At 41.6% G+C, this 21,938-nt stretch overlaps 1 protein-coding gene and 1 long non-coding RNA gene across 2 annotated transcripts in view; one reads left to right on the top strand and one right to left on the bottom strand.

Moving 5' to 3' along the window:
• Positions 1-4,637: 4,637 nt before the first annotated feature.
• LOC145453489 (uncharacterized) overlaps positions 4,638-21,938 on the top strand; it is a 34,891-nt gene continuing 17,590 nt past the window's right edge. The window contains exons 1-9 of the mRNA XM_080331464.1: positions 4,638-4,834; positions 4,897-5,107; positions 5,179-5,285; positions 9,500-9,569; positions 9,632-9,764; positions 9,822-9,984; positions 14,671-14,839; positions 17,181-17,281; positions 17,346-17,417. Coding sequence (XP_080187590.1) covers positions 4,739-4,834; positions 4,897-5,107; positions 5,179-5,285; positions 9,500-9,569; positions 9,632-9,764; positions 9,822-9,984; positions 14,671-14,839; positions 17,181-17,281; positions 17,346-17,417 — 1,122 coding nt within the window. The 5' untranslated portion in view covers positions 4,638-4,738. The remainder of the gene's footprint in view (positions 4,835-4,896; positions 5,108-5,178; positions 5,286-9,499; positions 9,570-9,631; positions 9,765-9,821; positions 9,985-14,670; positions 14,840-17,180; positions 17,282-17,345; positions 17,418-21,938) is intronic.
• Positions 18,878-19,807, bottom strand: LOC145453522 (uncharacterized). Its single transcript, XR_013919806.1, has 2 exons — positions 19,365-19,807; positions 18,878-19,299 (listed from the first exon to the last, which is right to left on the bottom strand). It is a non-coding gene; the product is annotated as an uncharacterized LOC145453522 (long non-coding RNA).

The following is a 21,938-nucleotide window of genomic DNA, read 5'->3' as shown; positions in this document are numbered from 1 at the left end:
ACCCGTGGTCTTTATCTGAGAAAGAATATCAAATGAGAGAGAGATTTCCTTATGCGGCTTACGGGTATGCGGGGATGACAAGGCCCTCAGGGCCGCCAGCCAGTCGGAAAAGATCACGTAGCGTCGATTCGTGGAACTGCTGTGTTGTAATATCCACATCAGCGCGAAGACTATAGCTTTCAGTTCGGCTGAGAATGAGGACGATAGAGTCGGACAAGCCCGATTTTAGCAATACGAAAATTCTGGGATGTAGACCCCAAGTCCAGCACCATATTCAGTCTTTGAACCATCAGTAAATATATGGATGTGTCCGCCGAATCTTTCAAAGATAAAGTCGAGACACCTACATTTGATGTACTAAGGTACATCTTGTTTCGAGACTAAGCTAGATAGGTCGATATCAACGCATGGAATCGGTAAATCCCACGGAGGGGAAGGGGAATCGAATCGCTCGATCACCATGTTTTCAAAACAAGCTGACTTCGTTAGCGTGTTAAAAGTATTGAATCTCGGATTAATAACACGATATATTTCATGCAACGAGTCTTCGATAATGTGCCGAGATGAGTGGCTGCTCGCTGGATGAGTAAGCAGAAGACATCGGTAGTTTAGGCTTAGGTACCTATGGCGAATGTGCGGGGGCATTTCGCAACAGGATGCTTGCAATGCGCAAATCGGTGTACTATGCATAGCTCCGCAAATAATTCGAAGGGCCTTGTTTTGGATTTTCTCCACCTTCCCCAGGTTGGATTTCGGGGCAAGGAAGTATGCTGGCATTCCATAATCGATAAGTGATCGTATCATTGTCCTATAGATTATCAGTAGCGAACTCTTGCCAGCGCCGCCCGACGAGGTTCGAGTCAGAAGACGCAAAACGTTCAATCTGTTGCTACATTTCTTTACGAGATACTCTATATGGCATTTATATGATAACAATTTATCGAAAACAGCCCCAAGAGACACGGATGGCAGTGATCGCCTTCTTGTGAATAGCATCGCCACCGATTTCGTGTGCGATACTTTGAAACCCCACTGTTTACACCACAGTTGAATCGATATTAGGGCTAACTGGACCGCATAGATGTTGGATTCCACGGATAATCCACTTTCCCATATGGCGCAATCGTCCGCGAATAATGCCTGCTCACACTGAATAACTGTAGGAAGGTCATTAATCATCACGGAGAAGAGTAATGGCGAAATAAAGCAACCTTGGGGTAAACCATTTTCTAGAATGTGCTATCGCGACAACGAGCTACCCACGCGGACTTGGAAGGTTCTGTTTTTTAGAAAATATGAGATCCACCTAAGCATGTTTCCTTTTACCCCCATTTGTGACAGCTTGTGGGTGAGGCCAGTTCGCCAAACCATGTCGTATGCTCGTTCTATATCAAGAAAAACTGCCGCCACCGACCTTTTATTATGTAACGCTTTATAAACACTATCATGGACTCTCAGAATATGGTCGAGCGTGCTGCGACCATGGCGAAAACCCGATTGGCATCTATATTTAGCAGATTCTTGGATTCCAAGTACCATCGCAATCTTTTCGTGACCATAGTTTCCATAATTTTACAGATGTGACTTGTGAGTGAGATGGGGCGATAGGACTCCGGTCTAGTTGACTCCTTGCCTGTTTTCAAGATTGGGATGACGATGGAGTGCTTCCAGCCCCCGGAACGCATCCTGTTCCCCAAGAGCTATTTATAAGGGCAAGAAGCTTGACAACCGCAGCGGATGATAGACGTTTGATCAATGCATAGCAAATGGAGTCATCTCCGGGTGCCGTGCTTTTGCGTGACCGTAAAGCAACATTAAATTCTTGTAGTGTAAATGGTCTAACGAGAGGACTATTTAGATTATTTTCATTAACCATGTCGCTGATGGGGTGTGATTTTTCGAAACCGGTTTTCGTGAGCAAAAAGTCAGGGTCGTATTTTTCGGAGCTGCTAACGGAATTCGTAACCGTCTGCTTCCGTGTTATGCAGAGCGCGCAGGTTATAACTTTGGTTCGCGACGGCACCAGAGCGACATTTTAATATGTATCTAATATTTGTTGAATTTCTTGCAACAAAAATAATTTGTAAGGATTCGCGCGATATCGTGTGTATATAGTTTCTACATATCCTAGGTCACTGCAGTATATCTGTAGCCAATATGCGAGACACGCAGTAAAGTCGTTTCCAAAATATGGCTTAATAATGAAAATGTGCCGACCTTTGTATTACACAAATTGGTTTGAATTCATGATAAGATTTGCCCAACATTGTTTCTCTGGAGTACACCATCAGAGACCGTTTGGATACTTCAGTGTGGGGTGTGCAACGAGCTGGTGCGGGACACTTTAAGAAAGGAAGTATTTGGCAACACGCGACTGAGCAAAGTGCGGCCCAAAAAATATCGGCAGCGATAAAACCTAAAGCAAAATTGATCGTCGCTGGCTGGCCAAAACATTCGATATTGATATGTACGATTGTACGGCTGTGGAAATGGTCCGCCCGCAATAGTACCGTCCTTGCAATCTGCATGAGTAGAATACAGTGCAAATGCGACCCCCCAGAAGAAAATTATCCACCCTAATTTGGAATCGCGTTCGTCAGACATGTTTCGTGGACCTGTGTTGCGTGCAACTGTTGTCTGCGCGTTATCTTATTCTTACATACCCGTAAACATGATATACCAATTGTATTCTCTGTGATGTGTGAGACTTTGGCCCCGGTCTGAAAAGTTATAGTAGTATAGAATTATCTCTACGCGATGTTGTTCTAAAATATATTTCATCTTTTAAGTTCCAAGGATAAATATTAGGGATGGCGCCAACCCCTGAAAGGTTATACGTGAGCACGAACACGAACATATGACGTCTGTGACGTCATATTGTTAATCCCAACCCTACATTTCAGTAAAATAATATATTAATGTACACGATACCTAGAGACGACTCAGACTACATTATGCTGCAATGCTGAAATACATCATGGCTTTTTAAACATCACCAAATGCCTAATAATCAAATGCCTAATAATCCTATAAAATAAAGATCTTCCGTCGCCGTGGCAACAATTTCGACGAGGACTTGCAAGAAATACGGAGAACCCGATGTTGTAGTTTTTGCAGTGTCAGTCGTATTCTTTCAGGCAGCACCCCAGCAAAGAATTCCGTTATTGTAACTTCGATTGGAATAAAGAGTTGAAGAGTATCAACAGAATCCGAATCGGGAGGGAGTGACTCAAACAGTGGAACAGGCCGCACACCTTCGGTTATTACGGTATTAGCGATTGCACGTGTCTCATCTTCCAAGACATGTCCGAATCCAGCAAAATGTCAAGGTATTTTGCATTTTCAGCGTTGGAAATTGGTTGGCCTGCGATGTCAATGGCTAGGTTGTCCCGGGAGCTCCCGACCAATAATTGGGATTTCGCGGTGTTGTTACGGAGACTATTCTGGGACGTTCGGTCATACGCTCTGGGCATTTGGTCACGAGTGACGGAATTCAAGTTTGCGGTAGTAGATGCGTGATATAGGAGGTGCGTATGGTCAGTGAACAGTGTAGTACTAAATGACGAGGTTTCAAAGATATCATTGGCATTTAACGTAAAAATGACCGGCTCAAGAACGGAACCTTGCGGAACACCAAAGGTTACGAAATGGGCTGAAGACAAGGTTTTGGATATCGAAACCATTTGTTGTCGTCCGGACAGGTATCTTTTTATGAGCTCTAGGTGTGGTCCCCGTAACACCGGAACCGGGTAATAAACAGTTAGCCAGACACGATGAGAATAAAGAGAGATGTCTAGGACCGTACAATATCTCTTATTACCCACCAGTAATATTTTAGAAGGTACTGAGAATAAGACTGATGTAAGTTCTTCCAAAAACGAGTTACAACCAAACATATTTCACTGGGGTTTATGAGGTTCACACATAGAACGAGAACCCGAACCTCACGTCCACACCATCCTTCCCCTACTAAGCAATGTCCTTTGAAATTGCATATGCTATACCGATCGATGTACGATTCGAGGTAGTGTGTTTACAACGCTTGGTTGCGAACCGATGGAGCATATCGAATTAGGTGCATTCGTTCAGAATTCGTACTTTGCGATTGGACTATGCTCACAGTCGCAGTAATGCTGATTATACTCTGCCTCTCCCAGTTCGTCATGACTACAATAGTGTATGCAGCATGCATTGGTTACCAAGATAACTTGCAGATTCAACTATATTAGAAGTACTTTTGGCAGTCCCATCGTGCGATGAGTCAGATTATTTGCAACAAGATGCGCAATGAACTGCGTAAAGTCTTTACCGATATAATGCAATGCATTGTAATGCAATGTACAATGCTCATCGGTGCATTACACCATTGCGCGGAGAAGCAAATATTAGCTTTACCGAGAATAGTTTGAATATCAAATCAATATGCTTTTGTCTGGAGCCGTGCAAGCACTTTGCTAGCGTGATGATTGCGTAGAGACGGTCCTTTTCCACGTAGCACCAACTTGGATTACAAACTTCGAAATGAATTATACCAAAATAGTAAAGTCTTGGAATTGAGATCAATAAAGCAAGTGATGGAGCAATTGAAATTACTCTGCTGGAAGACGTGGCATTATTTATAATTTCATATGGTACAGTGAACAGCAGCTGACGCGTGGTTATAACGGAACTCTTTTCCGACAATCATAGATTGATATCCATACCAGGATTATATGCGTTATCATACGCTCTGCACACAATGCCAGTTTATGGAGGAGATATAACCCTGTCTGACAAACCTTTGCATAAGCTTGCGTGGGAGAATTGGCTGAAATACGGTGACGAAACGGCGCTCGTAAGTATTGTGTAATCTCGCCCATGTTATTCACGTAGACGTCTTTTATGCTCATTTTAAAGATCGACGCCTCGCGTGAAGGCAAGTCCATCACGTATCGTCAATTGTACGATTGCTCGCGTAAGTGTGCGGCGTACCTACAAGGTCTCGGTATCAAGAAAGGCGATTCCGTATCAATATGTGCCTCTGGAAGCCAAGAATTTCTCTTCGTCATGATTGGAATTATGGGCGCTGGAGCTAGTGTTGCACCGTGTAATCCGTTCTACCGAAAGTGTAATGTTCTTTTATAACTCGGGCAGTCTATCCGAAGACTGATAATTATGGTTTCATTATCCCGGGTACAGATGAGATTTTGCAACAATTTGAGATCATTCGGCCGAAAGTGGTGTTTGTTGATGAAGATATCGTCGACACCATCAAATCCGTAAAGGGCGAAACATCCTTTATACAGGTATCAGCAAATATCTAGATAGAATCCTTTTTCGTCTAGATTTAACCGGAGATAGTATTCGGCCTACTGTCTATTCTACGTATAACGTTTATGAAAAACTTACTATCGAGTCATTACACTCGTATACAAAATTAAAAAATATTTCTGTGGCAGAGCTTTCATGATTGAGTTTACCAAAATTTTGATTGCCGAACCCAATTACCGAGCTCACAATATGCAGTCACGTCGGATTTTATCCCAGTTAATTTTTCCTAATTGCATGAATTATTCAAATTTCGACTTTCGGCAGTGACGTTATACTGAGCGTATAAAAGCGACATATCAAATATTGTTATTGTAATCAATCACCCATCATACATCTTTGAAGCCAGATTCAGATTCAGTGTCTTCAATTTAGGTAAGTAACGGAATGTACCGCAAAATCGTGTTGACCGGTGTTATCAATGCCACTTTACTGAGTGACAGACACTTGGGACGCTATTTGGCGCGATAGACAACAAAACTGATTATTATGCTATTTTTTCAACGAGTTTTTAAATTCCTTTTTCTGTACCACGCTTTTGAAGCAGGGCTGTGGAATCGGATTTTCGGTACATTTTCTCTTGTGGAGTCCGAATCACAGAAAATATGTAGCACTCCTTGGAGTCGGAGTTGGGGAAGCACATACTGTCTGAAGTCGGAGTCGGAGCTCGTTGCAATGCTCCATGTACCTTAAAATCGAGCCAAATGTTACCAAAAAGTGCCGGTGCTATTACAAAAGTCATCAAGTTTTTGCCTTTACGAACCATCACAAACTTAATTGCTTTCTGTGATTACAGTTTTCATAATTGCTGTGAACTATATACATGTTTAAAAATGTAATAGAGGTATCATTTTCCGAGTAGACTTACAGGTATGTCGGAGTTCTATGGGGAAAATATTAGGAGGCGCCGTCTGTATATTCAAAATTTCCGGGGTCACAGTCGGAGTCGGTATACTGAAAACGTCTGGAGTCGGAGTAGGAGTTGGAGTTGGAGTCGGTTGTAAAAGGAACCGACTCCACAGCCCTGGTGCGGCATTACAAAACAACTACCCCACTGCGGAATCGAATCAATATTTACCGTCACAATTCGAGAGAAGCTGACAATCGCGATTACAAAACCCTCAATAACCATGCCTTCGAGAGCATTTTTTTACCGGAGTAATTGATTTACCGCAAAACCTAGGAATCGAGAGAAAACGTGCACGGCCTGTGTCCCGAACGTCACTATCCGCGACGTTCGGTATTAGAAAACTGAAATTAGCGCAGACTTCTCGCGTTAACTTACCGCCTATAGCTTCTAGCTAGCGGGGTTGAATCCGCGCTGTAAATTGCAGCTTTTTGAACTGCCAATTCTCAAAATTCTACTTCAATATGGTAAAGAAGTGATGCGGTAATCGCTCTGGGATGGCATGTTCTGTAAGTTACCCAATTTGGTTATATTTCGTAGGCCTAACTGTTGGTAAAAATCAAGCGAAATAAGACAGTGGCGATATATACCGCCTATTAATTGAATTCACACACGGACTAGTAAGCGCGGGGACTGAGTAGCTTACCCCACCCCGTTTAAGGCCTGCATGAATATAACGGGGACTTGAGTTCCATGTCGGTAGCATGCCATTATAATGTTAAATTATAGATTACTAACCTCGGTAGGTTATAGTAATCTATAGTCAAATGGATTTAGTTATTATCCAGTTCTTATCTTTGGCTAGCATATCGTGTGGTCGCCTTGTCAATAAGTAATTCGCTGCCGAACGGTAGCATTCAGTCCGATTCGGTAGGCCTATAAAGTAGAGGTCGACCGATATTGATTTTTACAGGCCGATACCGATATATCGACTCACTCACAAGGCCGATACCGATATCATAGGCCGATATTAATATGGAAGGAGCAGGGAACAATTTCACCAAAAATATTATATATTAGGCAAGATGGCACTTGTACATGCCGCAGAAAGCTGTACAACCAACGAGAAAACTGAAATAGAAAAGAATTATTGCTTAATTGTGCACATTCAATGAAATTTGGGATAACCCAAAAAGCAAAATATGATACAGAATTGCAGATCAGTCCAGAAAAGGTAGATTGTAATGCAGAAAGCATAGTTTCTCTGCATGCTCACTCAGCTAAACTCGTCATGCAAGGTTAAATCTGTCATATATCTCCCTTTGCGTCGTCGATTTCTTGAGATTGAGAACACGGAGCATTGAATTTCCAAAATCTTTGAATTTTTTTTAAATATCAAATATCGGCTGCGATATCGACCTTCGTAGGCCGATATCGATTATCGGGAAAGCTCTAAATATCGGCCTCGATAATCGGCCATGTCGATAATCGGTCGACCTCTACTATAAAGTCGTTGCGAATTACGATCAGCGCCATGTTTCCCGAATGTTATACATGTATTACTCCAACTGTATCCTCATACGAATTTAAAACTTTATGTACGCGTGATACTAGACACAGCAGCCTTAAGCAGACACATTGTAATGTACCGTACGCCGGTAATATTGTTCTCTTCAGAGCAAAACCACAAACTATTAGGGTATTTCCATTTCCCTGTTTGTGAAAGATTGTCGCAGCTAAATTGTAACTCGTTGCTGACCAGACCAGTGACCACACAGCATTATAAGCACTCATTTGGTGTCATCTTTTACTGAGATTGCCAACTTGGCGAAATCACGAATTAGCACGTTGATTGCGGAAGTAGCGGAACGTTGTGTTGCGTATGGAATTACGAGAGTTCACGCGAGTTCAAAGCGCTCTTGCGTGAGCTGAACGCAAAATGTTTTGAAAAACCAATTTTGACACTATGCGGTAATCGCATTCGAGAGAGCTCGTTACCGCATTGTTTTGTAATGCCCTCCCTGTTCTGAAGTATCACAAATATATTATCTCGCGGTCCTACGTCGGTTCGATTTCTCTCCATTGACAAACGCAATAATATACTATTGAAATGCTACTTTAGAACCCGACATGGTCAATAACGAAGTACTCTACTTTGGAGAGTGATCATTAGGGTGGTTCAAAAATAACCTTTTTTCCTGAATCTTGCAGGTTACTTGATTAAATCGTTAGGTTGCCTTAAAAAACGACGCACACCAAATTTGAATTCATTCCAACCAATATTCGCGGATTTCGTGGAGTTTGAAAATTTTGAATTTGCCTAAAAATGCAAAAAAAAAAATTTTTCAAATTTTTCTGCCAACCCCATGAAATTGTTGCGCTGTCTTCGAAAACGATGCAAAACAAATTTGACTCAATTCGAAGCCGTAGAAGTGGAGTTATTTCAGTTTTTCTTTGATAATTCTGGGATTATCCTTGATTGGTGGATCATCTCAGAATTATCATCAAAAAACTTGAATAACTCCGCTTCTGCAGCTTGGAATTGAGTCAAATTTGTTTTCCATCGTTTTTGAAGACAGCGCAACAATTTCATAAGGTTGGAAGGAAAATTTGAAAAAATTTTTAGTTTGCATTTTTAGGCAAATTCAAAATTTTCAAACTCTACGAAATCCGCGAATATTGGTTGGAATGAATTCAAATTTGGTGTGCGTCGTTTTTTAAGGCAACCTAACGATTTAATCAAGTAACCTGTAAGTTTCAGGAAAAAAGGTTATTTTTGAACCACCCTAGTGATCATGTACATTTTGCCTACTTTAACCACTTACTCATGTGGCTATGTTTAGACTAATTTCACTTTTGAACCTATATTTGGTAAAAAAAAAACCTACACTTTGAATATCGTTAAGCAGAACTAGTTTTGGGATAAGATTGCGTCACTTTTATAATGGAAATCATGATAAGGACCTCGCGAAAGAGCCGTCACACTCACTGTTGAATATATTTCCGAAGATTGTACCACACGTATGCCAACCCCTGACCAAATATACTCCTCAAAACTACTTACCTGTTTACATTTCGGACCCTTCAGTTTATACTTCTATTGGATGTAGTCTTATAGAGAAAGCTACTTCTATACTTGTAATTTAGTAGCAACGCGGGCTTAAGACCAGTGATTACGTGAGTTTGTACAACTATCCGATTATATCTGAGATCGAGTCAAACTCAGAATACACTTGCTGTTACATTTTATGTTTTAGCTTCTCTTCTTGCATGTCATGCTGGCTTACTTGTCACCAAGACACTGCATTGTCAGTGAAATGCTGTGAGAATATCTATATTTACCAGAAAGTATTCGTCGTAGGCCGAAGTAAGGAATTCCCAACAGTGGACGAAATATTGGCGAGCTCCGATCCTGGTACAGCAAGACAAACCTGGATCCTCCGCATAACACATCTGATCTATGTATTTTACCGACAGGACGTCTGCAGCAAATCGATTACGATGCGGAAAATGACATAGCGTTTGTTCCCCACTCAAGTGGAACAACAGGCGTGCCGAAGTGTGCTGCAATGCGCCACAGAAGTTATGTAGCATTCATCGAAACCGGATAATAAGAGTGAGATGAAACCGGCGATGGCGCATAAGATAAGGCATTTTTCAATTATAGTTGCGTACCGAAAGACAACTCAGAGTTGGTTTACGTCGACCGACCAATATATCACTGCGGAGGGTATGTCCCGCTGTTGGCAAATGCTATAATTGGAGTTAAAACAATTCTGGAACGTAACACTGACATCACCAAACTGTTCTTGAATATTGAAAAACATAAAGTGAGTTTAACCTCGTTTGGATTATTGACGACGTCCGCAATTTCGTTTGAAATGTAGGATGTAAGTTGTTGTTTGTGGTATTCATGGTGTTTGTCGACTATACCAGCGGTTCTCAACCGGTGGTCTGCGAAGCATTTTCAGGGGGTCCGCGAAGCCTCTTAATTTACAAAATAGTCGATAACCTCATTTTTCTTTCTTTTTTCAAGGGGACTAGCAACCCAAAAACCTAAATTTCGGATGGTTACCCCCATCAGCATGAAATTTTCACAGTTGCTAGATGTCGCTATGCTATAAACCAGTGGTTCTTAACCTTGCCACCAGCGCCCCCCAGGGGGCGCTGGCGATTTTGAAGGGGGCGGAAACGCTCAAGGGGCGATATGGGGGGCGTTGGGCTCAGGGGGGCGGTATGGGGGGCGCTGGAAAAAAATCGATTTGGCAGCAGATGATGTGGTGATAGGACATATCCTAAATGAGTATTCAGAGCAAATTAACACCGAAAACTTCGTTACATATAGCCTTCAAAATACATATAGGTTTAATTGTCCATGGGCGCCTAAATGACTGACACCGAATGTTCCTGTCTTGGCAATCTGAACCCAAGAAGATTAATTCCATCTGGCAGGGAAAAAATTATATGTAAGTGAAGAAATACCAATCTGAAATCGTGTGTGTCTTTTAGTTTAGTACGATTTGGCGAAAGGGATATTCCTGTTGGGCGATATCCCCGTTGAGCGATTCTATATTTTTTGATATTGCAGACAGGGGGTCGCGAAATAACATCATGCAACGAAGTCATACCAACAGGTTCGCCCGCCCGAATATGTTTAATTATTAGTAACGGGCCCTACAGTTTCCAAGACACCTCACAATGTTCGCTTTAAGTTTTGATGAGTCTGCGCACACTCAACAACTCACTGCGCTGACCCTTGGACAACAGTGCGTAACGACTAAAAAAAGGTAATAACTCCGGATTTGTTGTCCGCAACGTAGATTTTCTGTGCGCAGAGACCGTGTCAGCACTGCGCACGTGCGCAGCTTAGAGGGAACATTGCACCTCACTCAGCTCTACCGGTAAATGTGTTTACGTGAGCTGAGAGAGGATAAAAATTGATCTCAATTTACATGCAATTCCCGATGATATTGACCAATTCAATCATTAATTAGTGAAATTTTTTGCACTTCGCGCGACTAGGCGAGAATAGCTGCATCAGTAAATGGACACCCAATGTAGATACCTAATAAGCTATCAGCAAATAGAGGCCAGCCTAATGGGGTCTGGGAGTGAAGTAGCCCGGAAGTTTGGTTTATCACCCGGTGGGGGCCCAGGACCAACGTTTTTTGTTTGGGGGGGGGGGGGGGGCTGACGAAGTGCTGTTACGGCCCTGATAACGAATAATTGTACCTGCGGGTACGCCCGAATATGTTTAATTATTAATTACGTGCCTTTATTTTCCTATACAACAGCTCACTCAGTGCTACTGGTAAATTTGATTACGTGGGCTGAGAGGATAAAAAGTATATAGCGACTTATATATGTAATCACCACCTATTCATTCATGCATTATAGAAAATTTTGGTACCTAGGGCGACCAGGCCACACAAACTTTGCTGACCATCAAAATCACGATATGGGGTTCGTGGAGGCGAAGCCCTCAGAAGTTCGGTTTATCACGCTATGGGTGCGCAAGGCTTTCTTTTTTAAGGGGTTGACGAAGTGCTGTTAAGACCCTCCCTCTTACTCATTGTCTTTATTACATTCCTTACAATATAAAGTTGGGGGGGCGCTGGAGCACGATAATTTTTGAAAGGGGGCGCTGGAAGAAAAAAGGTTAAGAACCACTGCTATAAACGAAAAACCAAAAATTTTCGTTCTACCCTGCAGATTGTGAATTGTTTTGTATTTCAAGGACAGAAAATGCACCGACACGGGGAATGCAAAATCTCGATATTGTGAAGCCCTTTTTCCGATCTAACGCCTTCTTTAGGAAGTACTAGGACAGTGCTGTGCTATGCTAAAATTTGAAGGATTACATGCAACCCACCTAGGAGAAATTCCATTTCGAAATTCAAAAAAATCCCAATTTTTGTTATAAATTTGCAGTAAGTTTACTGCGACGTTCTGTACCTCTTGACATGGTAGACCTATGACTAAAAACTTTTAGCATAGCACACGTCTGAATCTCAGCTTTTCAAAAAACCTTGAGTGACGCATCTACGACAAATATTTCAAACAAATTTTTGGTTTGCCGTGATGCAGCGTAACAAAATTTTACAATTGAGAAAACGACTATCAAACACTTGAAACGTAAAAATTCGATGAACAAGTGTTACCGATGTAATGATAAGAATGAGTGTCAGAATGCTAGAATGCCAACTGACAACAATCTAACAAATTTGTACCCGGAGATAATATAGATAGATATATTTTATAACTGTCAAACCATATATTTTATAGAGTCATCGGACGAAACATGCGATCTTTTGGTTGGAACTTGAAACCCCCCCCCCCCCAAATTATTAAAGGAAAATAAAATGGAAATTTTGCAGTTTTTAGGTATTGTTTGGGTGAAAAATGGCCGTAAGGTGACAGCAGAGATACAATGTTAATATTTCTTACCAGAAAAAAAAATCAAAAATTTTGATTTTTTTGGGTTGCTAGTCCCCTTAATTAGGAAAATCACGAGGCAGTTTCGCTTCATCACTAGTAGAACTCACATGAACAGAATGACCGTCAGAAATAAAATATCCTGCTGTGCGGACTCATTTCAGTTGCTAAATTGCCAATAATCTGCTGATACAAATATTTCGCTGTATGGAGGTGTTTTGTTGGGGATTGTGTGAAAATAAAAAGTTTGATTAGTCAATCACGGTGACTTCGCAATGTTTATAAAAATCCATTTCTTCTGTGATATACATAATCATTTTTTCATGATAACTTCAATGTGATCTGCTAGATAAAATGACAAGGCTTGACGTTTTATGTTTAATAAAAAATATAGTTTGTAATTTTAGTGTCATATTTGTTGCGATCATACCCAAATGTGTCGTCGGAAGCGTTACGCTATATTATTACATTGGCCACCACCCTCTTTGTGAAAACGGATTTTCAACACTCGTTTATATCAAATCGAAGGCGCGGATTTTCAAGACATACCCGTTTTACCAAATTTAATGCTCGGCAAGCCGGTCAAAAATGACCGTCAAATTGCCTGTATCCAAATGGAAATTGTGACGTGATACAATTTCACTGAGGCGTGAGATTTGCCTGTGTCGACACCATATAGGACACTATGGTTCATCACTAGCCTACAGTTATCATTTGCACAAGACAGATGACGACTGCACCGTAATTGAGCAAAATTTGAACTAAAACGTTTAGGGGTCCGCGGGGGGTCCGTGACGGTCCAAAAGGGGACCGCGAAGACAAAAAGGTTGAGAACCACTGGACTATACTATGATCATTTAGACCAGGTCAATTTTCTTCATTTTTATTCCGTAGATGCCGACTTGTAGCACAGCCACTTATAGACTTTTATAGACACCGATTTCACGGATGATGTGGCAAGGAGGAACGTAGATACACCTCCAACATTTATTGGAATTCTGTAGTCGACCTCGGTCGGACTCGAACCCACATCCCATTGGTGTTACAGCTGTGGATGATACTACTACGCTATATCTCCACCCAGATCGGGGGCGGGCAAACTATGGCCCGCGGGCCGTATGCGACCCGCAACACCGTTTTGTGCGGCCCCCGAAACCATCAAGGAAAATATTGATAAAATGCGTGCTAAAATTTAATTATTGCGGCGACTTTACCAAACCTTTTCTTGATACATTTTTAAAGGTTTCACTTGGTAAACATCACAGAAAGTCAAAGCAGAAATGTCGTAATTCGGTTCACGAGCGTGATTTTGAATTTGAAACTCCGGCAAGTTTTTCACTTTTAGTGCTGTGCTTGGTAAAACGAATTCGTGCGTATGTTAGGTAGATTAGTCTTCGATATGTGTAGAGGTATTTCAGATTTATATAGAAACGTAGAAACGTATTTTAAAGGTAACATGGTTATGATGCTGTCGGCATAGTGTGTCCTGGAGGTTCAGCAAAAATCAGCACATCCATAAAAAGATCGTTGCCCGCAGATTCAAATTCCCATCGCGTTGCAACAATCGCCACAAGCGACTTTGATCGCTAAGTTTGACAATTTGTTTATTCAGGACGACCAGCTTATAAGACGCGCATATTAAGTATGTTTTAAAAATAGAATACATTTACATTATCTTCATATTTACTCGGTAACTATATAATTGAATAGAAATATTGGGTGTTGGCTAAAAATCTCTATTTACTATAGTGCGGCCCGCGAATGGATTCAGATGTTGAATACGGCCCGCGAGTCAAAAAGTTCGACCACCCCTGACCCAGATTGTACCAGTATTTGTAGTGCAGTCATTTTGCGTTGGCTACCTCTACTTAGCTGCTGAAAGTAGTCCAACCTTCAACGAATATACTTTTTGAAACTGTAAAATTTAGTACTTCTCATACCTTGAATTTGCTACTTCCGCTCAAGGTTTATTTGGCATGTCCTGGAAATTGCTACTACATCTACTCGAGAAGCAAAGTTTATATCCATGCCATTGAACAAAACCCGGAATGTTGAGCGCTACGCTGCATTTGTTTTTTCAGGTAACATTTCTCACGTGCGTACCGGCAACACTTATTGGAATTATCAACGCGAAAGACGCGGAAAGTTACGATCTGTCGTCCGTAAAGAAGATAGTTAGCGGCGGTGCGGCGCAGGCTCCTGACATCATCCGTCGAATAATTCGCATATTCAACGCCACATTCTTTGCAGGTTTGTTAAAGGGCAATTTGGCGACATCCTCGTGTTGTTCATGAATCATTTCAATCACAATCATTCGCAATTCAGTCATATCTGCTCGATCTCGTTCCACTCTAAGAGAAAAAGTCGATTCACTACATTTTTACTGTAGTGTAGGACTGTAGGTGCTGTTGTTTATGATATGTTTCGATTGCAATTGTGCAGGTCAGAGCGTTAAATTACGTTGTCAAATATTGATGCAACACGAGATTCATGGTGGCGCAAATTCAGAATTTATTCGATTAGTTTGTTCTTTGTTCCAATAAACGTCATTGTTGGACCGACTCTATCGTGCGCATCCTTATCGCAGACCGAATTTCAAACCTTTGGGATATGTATTTCTATTGATAAGGTCGCGGCATGCGCCCATATTGCTCTTGCTGCAATAACACTTAGATAATTAAAAGCGCACCATTTTACGACCCAATTCGACTGGCTGATTGGGGCCTACGTAGGCCGTAGGCCTAGGCTGATATTAACCAGCGCCTTGTCGGGATCAAACCCCTGGTGGGTCCAGGAAGTTTCTCATTTATTACTAGAAATCCCGTTATTTTGAAATGCTAATTCACTAGTTCGTATTACCGATGCTGCGTACTGCAAATTAGCGAGAATCATTAGTAGGCGAAATGGGTCATCGATATCACAATGTCATGTGCACTCTCGTCGGTGGTTTGGTTTAGCGCGTCCGCATGCAGGCCTGCTGCCGTCCGCAGAAACACTTTCGCCAAACAGTAACAATCTTTGAGTGTAATATTGTTTGTGTTTATGTATCTTTTTGATTAAAACTCATCCCCGCGTCTGAACAAATTGTGCTCGTTTCCATTGCCGAATCTGGGTATTGGGGTATGACTAGCGCACCCTGTAATTGTAATTATTGCAGGTTTGCGGCATGTCTGCAATTTCGCAACTCGCAACCTTGCCGGTCGATTGTACAGTCCGATAAAATTGATCACTGCTATGTATTTCGCACAGCGTACTGATGCTGATTTCAGAAAACTAACGATCCTTATTAGATGTACAAATTCGACCTTATCGTTAGAAACATAGATTTCATCGCGCGCTCTGAGAAACACCATCTCCTATCGTGATTTGACGACCAAATATATGTTCACCTTCTACAAATTAAAGTGCATTATTTGCATCGATGAGGGCCGCAAGCCGCGTTTAAAATATTTTGTGAACCATTTCTGTGATCAATATTCTCGGAGCGCAAAGTTGAACGGTGTTTTATTGTGTGTGCCTGCTAGTTGGAATTTATTTCAGTGCCCATAATATTCATCAAATTATGCTTTGCGGACGTAAATCGGGAAATGCAGCAATGCAGTCAAAATAGAGGTTTTAATCAGTAACAAATTGTCGCGATGCGAGCTACTCAGTACTAAGTAAAAACCTATTGCGATGGAGGTACGCGATAATTACTGATTGGCCGTGCGCGTTTGTAATCATAATTGTTGTCGGTCTTCCGTGTTTCAGGATTGTCGCGCCGTATGACTGCTCAGTCCAGCGACGAATGCCGAGTGCGCGGCAATCAATGACCTAATTTCGCAATCATCTCAGTGGAAGATCGCGTCACGTTACGCTGTGCGATGCGATATGCGTGCACAGACCAATGTCGCTAATTGGACGAGGCCCCGCGTGACACTGAAAATACGACTTATGGAATTGCAACGGAATATTAGCGCCAGAATGGTCATTTCAAAAGGAAGAGGTTTGGCGTTTCAATAGGTGGGGGCTTCGACACCCTCTGGCTACGCGCCTGCCGCCACCCCATGCAAAAATAAACGTCGGCGCCTATGACTGCACTTATAGAGCCATTTTAGAGTATACATTATGCTACCATGAAACGCGGGGCTAATAAGTCCAGTTAATATGACAATATCACGCACAAAACTGATACAAACCAGTTCCAAAACTACTTTGCACTTCTCATAATCCAAAGTCCAAAATGTAAGTCAAATAACGTTAACTAGCAGTAGAAGTACTCTGAAAACATATTCTCGTGACAAAGCAGTGCAAGGAGGCAAAACCGACCTGAGTACTTCGAAAAGTTTACGTACTGACATTACTGACCACATCTGGATGCAAATCAGATCACATGGATTGAACCATATACACCCATTCTTATGAGAACATATACAAAGGTGCTGTTCACGCGTGCAACCTTTACAAGGCGTCAAAATAATGACATATACGTGTAAATAGCGCGCGTCAGAACAGCTAACGTCGTAAGAGCGGGTCATTCAAGATAGGCATAGCCGCGAACTCGCGATTGACATCTTAGGCTTAATACTTCTCAACGCCTTATCTGTTTCAGGGTATGGTATGACCGAAGGGGGTATGATATCCATGTGTGCCTTGACTGAAGACAATGTGTCTGCGACGTCGGGTAAAATTCGGCCGGGGGTGGCAGTCAAGGTGCAAAGTCGATAAACTCCTCCAAGGATTGTGACTAACTCTTTAAACGATGCATTCACGACAGATTGTTAATATTACCACGGAGGAGGAGTGCGATGCTCGGGTGGACGGAGAGATACGCATTCGTAGCGCTCAGGTAAATACTGCGTATAATATATGCATTTGTTCAAATATATGTGTCGTCTCCAAACACGACGCGTAAAGGTATTGATTGTTGTAATCGTAAACTGAATTTGAACCCTGTCCCAACTGGTACATCAAGACGACCAAATGGACGTAGGCTATATCCTGGTAGTTAACTACCTTTGAAGGGTCACCGGTAATATCTCACTAAAAATAAACCATGACGATGCAATAAGCAATAAACTAAATAAAGAAAGCTCAACATAATAAAGCTGGCGACTGTCACAGCGTCACTCAAAAAGAACCTGCACTCCGAATAGCTTAAAGTGGCGAATGATGAGCCATAAAGATCACAATCAAGTGCAGTCGCGCGCATTAGTGAAAACATTAGTCGCGAGGCTCCGGATCGAAGCGCTAAATCCAATACCTCCAACCCACCAAGTATATAACTATAGCGGTTAGCAGAATATATTTCTACTAGGCGTACTTATACTGACACTATACGTCAGTGGTTCCCAACCTTTTTCGGTGTCGGGGCCAAATTTAGAATTTCAGAGTACGGTCGGGGCCGCACGAATACCAGGACAATGAAACGGACCCAAAATAGTAATCAAAATGTGAAAATTGGCATTGTTCCGATCAATCGCTCTAAGCCATTGGCCATTGTTATGGTCATTGTGTTGCTGCGCTGCCATTGTTCAGTACGATCGATCTTTGGTGGCTATTTCGGAGCAGTTTTATTGCCCTGGCGAGATTTCAATTCGTATTTTTGGAATCAGTACGACAGTAGCTTTCAAATTACTCGGACGCTTGGGTGGTGAGCTGTAGGGCTACCAATTATGCTGCTTTCCGGGCCATTTAATGAGTCAGCTTTTATTGCCTAAACGCGCAAAGCGCGAAAATTTTCTGTAATTCATAGTTGAATCGGTCAATATGATCGGGAATCGCATATATATTGCTATCAATTTTTATCCTCTCTCTGCTCACGTAATCAGTTTTACAGGTAGACCCGAGGGAGGTGTGTTTGAAAAGGTAGGACCCCTCAATAAGAATTAAGCATCTCCGGGCGTATATCCGTTGGCAGGAACGAAAGAGCACTTCGTGAGCCCCCCTCCCCAAAAAATACTTTGGTCTTGGGCTCCCATAGGGTGAAAAACTTACCCCTATCACCTTGTTCGCTTTTACCGCGAAATTAACTGTACCGTTAAGTGAGCCAGCGCCAAGTGCGAAATTTTCGATAATTTGTGATAGAATCGGTCAATATTATTGGGAATTGCATATATATTGCTATCAATTTCTTGTCCTCGCTGCTCACGTAATCATATTTACCGGTAGAGCTAAGTGAGGTGTATTGGACATTGTAGAACCCGTTGGTATGACCCCGTAATATGATGTTATTTCGTGACCTCCTGTCTGCTATATCAAAAAATATAGAATAGCCCAAACGTAGGCTACTAAACTAAGAGACGCACACAATTTCAAATTGGTATTTCTTCACTGAAATATAATTTGTCCGTGCGATATGATATGTGTCTTGTGAGGTTCAGATTGCCAAGACAGTATTTTGTATATATAACGAAGCTTCGGTCAACATAAGGGCAGTCCTTTTCGGTCAAGGTTTTCTCGCTGCCAATCGTTCTGACGTACTTCTTGGAGTCGCATGTTACATGGCTTGAAACTTGAGATGTAGTGGTGCGTCGTGGCGCGGTAATGGCAAACGCCGATATGCCCATTTCGATAAATATTTTTTTTGGGGGGGATAAGTACCCAAAAGCCAAGATATTTGGCAGCATGAAATCACGCCCAGAGTAAAAAGATGCACAAATTAAAAAAAAAATACTCCATAATTTATGCTTATTCACGAAATAATTTTGAGCCCCCTTCGAGCTCGCCCCCTCCCCAATTGGAGGGTGTGGCGTGCCGCAGTTATGGTCTTGTCTATACCTATATCTATAGCTACTGCTCGTTCAACTGAAAAGTTAGGGCACATTGCATTGAAACAGCAGCGACGTAACGTTAGCAGTCTACTCACGACATTCCTGCAATCCTAATTAAAAACTCCAGACTCCAAGCGAAGTACGTGCATTTTATAAATATAAAATTTTATTTTTTGTCAATACTCGATTTCCTAATATTTTGTGGGGGCCGCAAGAAGGTTATCTGCGGGTCGCATGCGGCCCTCGGGGCCGCGGTTGGGAATCACTGCTATACGTAATCAAGTGGTAATCGTTTTAGATTACTTCCACTTCTACTTGACCAATTTGCAGGCAAGCTAATTACATTTTACAATTTGGATGTTAAAAAGTATATAATAGTTTTGTGATGATTTCGCATTTCTTTATGAGTCAAATTGGTGGTTCCTAAAGTGGGTGCGATATCGCCCCCTGGTGGCGATTTGAAACGAAACGATGTGCAAAAGTGGAAGTGGCATACAAGCAAAACTATATCTGAGAGAGTGGATAAACAAACTTGAGTACTACGGAAAGAATAAACTTGGCGATAACATCTAGCGCTAGCCTACAAGGGGCGATCAAGAAATGTTGAGTTTGATAAGGGACCCCGAGTTGAGTCTAAAAAGTTTGAGAACCACCAAGTTTAATTGACATAAGAACCTCATGGAATAGATCATGTATCACATTTGTGGAACATATTTTTGAAGATTCACTCTACTTGTACCGCAAGGAAGCATTTGTCAAGAGACTTGTGTGGGTTAAAGAACATAAATATACAGTTTATTAGCTTAGTCGTAATGTAAATGCATTAAACTCGAAGATTTCCGAACTTTCCCATCCCTACTACTCAGGGGTAATCCTCAGCAAATGAGAAATTTCATAAACTTGGGTATAGCTACATAGAATGCATCTAGTTATGAAAACACGGAAACAAATACAACTGAAATTACGCGCAATACGTGAGCACAGTTATATGAGTCAATTTTCAGATTGAGCAAAAATTCAGTCAGCTGACGCACGCATTGTGGATGAATCATAACTAGGGATGGTGTGAACGTGAGGTTCACGTTCGCGTTTTGTGTGTGAACCTCAGAAATTTAGAGTTTCACGTTCACAAACGAACCTTGGTAGGTTCTGCACTGTGAACCTTCTTCATAGATTACCATTTTTCACGTCATTATAACATCTTTGGTTGAAATTATTTGCATTTCAACTTCGCACCACTCTATGCATGACGTTGGCAGCATAAAAAATCATCACCGAACGGGCATGCACCTGCCAATCTCAAATATTTTACTTGCTTTCTTACAAAAGTTTGCTCGAAATATCCAGCTTTCCGTTTGCGACTATTCAGTGACTCCCTGCTGTGAGTTTGACCCGCAATCACTCAACATCAAGAGCGAAATACACTACATGTAGCATGCACTCCATGCAGGTAGTCAGCGAATGATACTTATTCAACCAATCAATGAAATTAATGTCGTTGTCTGATGTAAAAAATCTAGCAGGTGCACCTGGTCAATCTTGATTTCATATGTTTATTGTATCATAAAAAAAAATCCGTGTGATGGGGGTGTTGGCTACTGCTGTATACTTAAAATGGAGTAATATCGGTGGCAAGTATAGAAAACCATTTTACACTCTGCTCAATATCAAGCAATAGCAATACTCAGACGCCGAATACATTGCCGGTCTGGCCTAGACCGTTAAGGAGTAAGCTTATATTCCTTGCAAGTCGTCGTCGAAATTGTTGGCTAAGCGACGGAAGATATTGATTTTAGGGGATTACTATATCATTTGTTGCCCCAGTTGATACATTTGGCGACGTTTAAAACGTCAATATGTAGTTCAGCTTTGTGGCATTTTGTGGTCATTAATATAAGCTATCACTTCACTGAAATGTAGGGTTGAAACCAGGAATATGACGTCACGTTACGTCATGAGGTTCACGTTCGTGTTCATACAGAACCTTTGAAAAAGGTTCGCGTTCACACGAACTTGAACTTTTCGGAGGTTCACACCATCCGTAATCATAACAATATAGGTCTATTCGAGTGCAGGCGATTGGAAAATTGTGAGGCTTCTCAACAATATGGAAAATATCTCATGTGGACTTCTCAGCTAAATGCTTACCAATGTAAGAGTTCATAGCAAGCGCCTGGTTGTTGTTGCCAGGTAGGCTAGTCTTTATACCTACAATTACAGTGACACTATAATTTATCAATTATACTGCCCTGTTGGAAAGCACTAAAACATATTTCCGCATTGCATGAGGTAATTGCATGGTGGTGAGCACAGCATTGGTTTTGACTTTGTCATAACAACAGAAGGAAGTTTTGTTCGAGCTGAAAATCTGCCACCGTTTGCGGTTTCCCCGTAATTTATGTTGTGTTAGTTTCTGTAACGCCATAATTGGTTGTATGCCATGTAGTCATAGTCACGCTTTTGAAATTCTTCATTTGCTGACTATTGCATTTGAAAAGTGCCAGCTCCAAAAGATTCGGGTTTTACTATATTTACATTATAAATATAATATTAGAATGTATAAAGTCGTTTTCCTTCGTTACAAAGATACGTCTCAC

This window comes from Botryllus schlosseri, chromosome 13 (assembly GCF_051294905.1).
Source record: "Botryllus schlosseri isolate E-star chromosome 13, Bs_hap1, whole genome shotgun sequence".
NCBI classification, from domain to species: domain Eukaryota; kingdom Metazoa; phylum Chordata; class Ascidiacea; order Stolidobranchia; family Styelidae; genus Botryllus; species Botryllus schlosseri.
The sequence above is the reverse complement of the archived record's forward strand: the minus strand, read 5'-3'. Positions and strand labels throughout refer to the sequence as shown.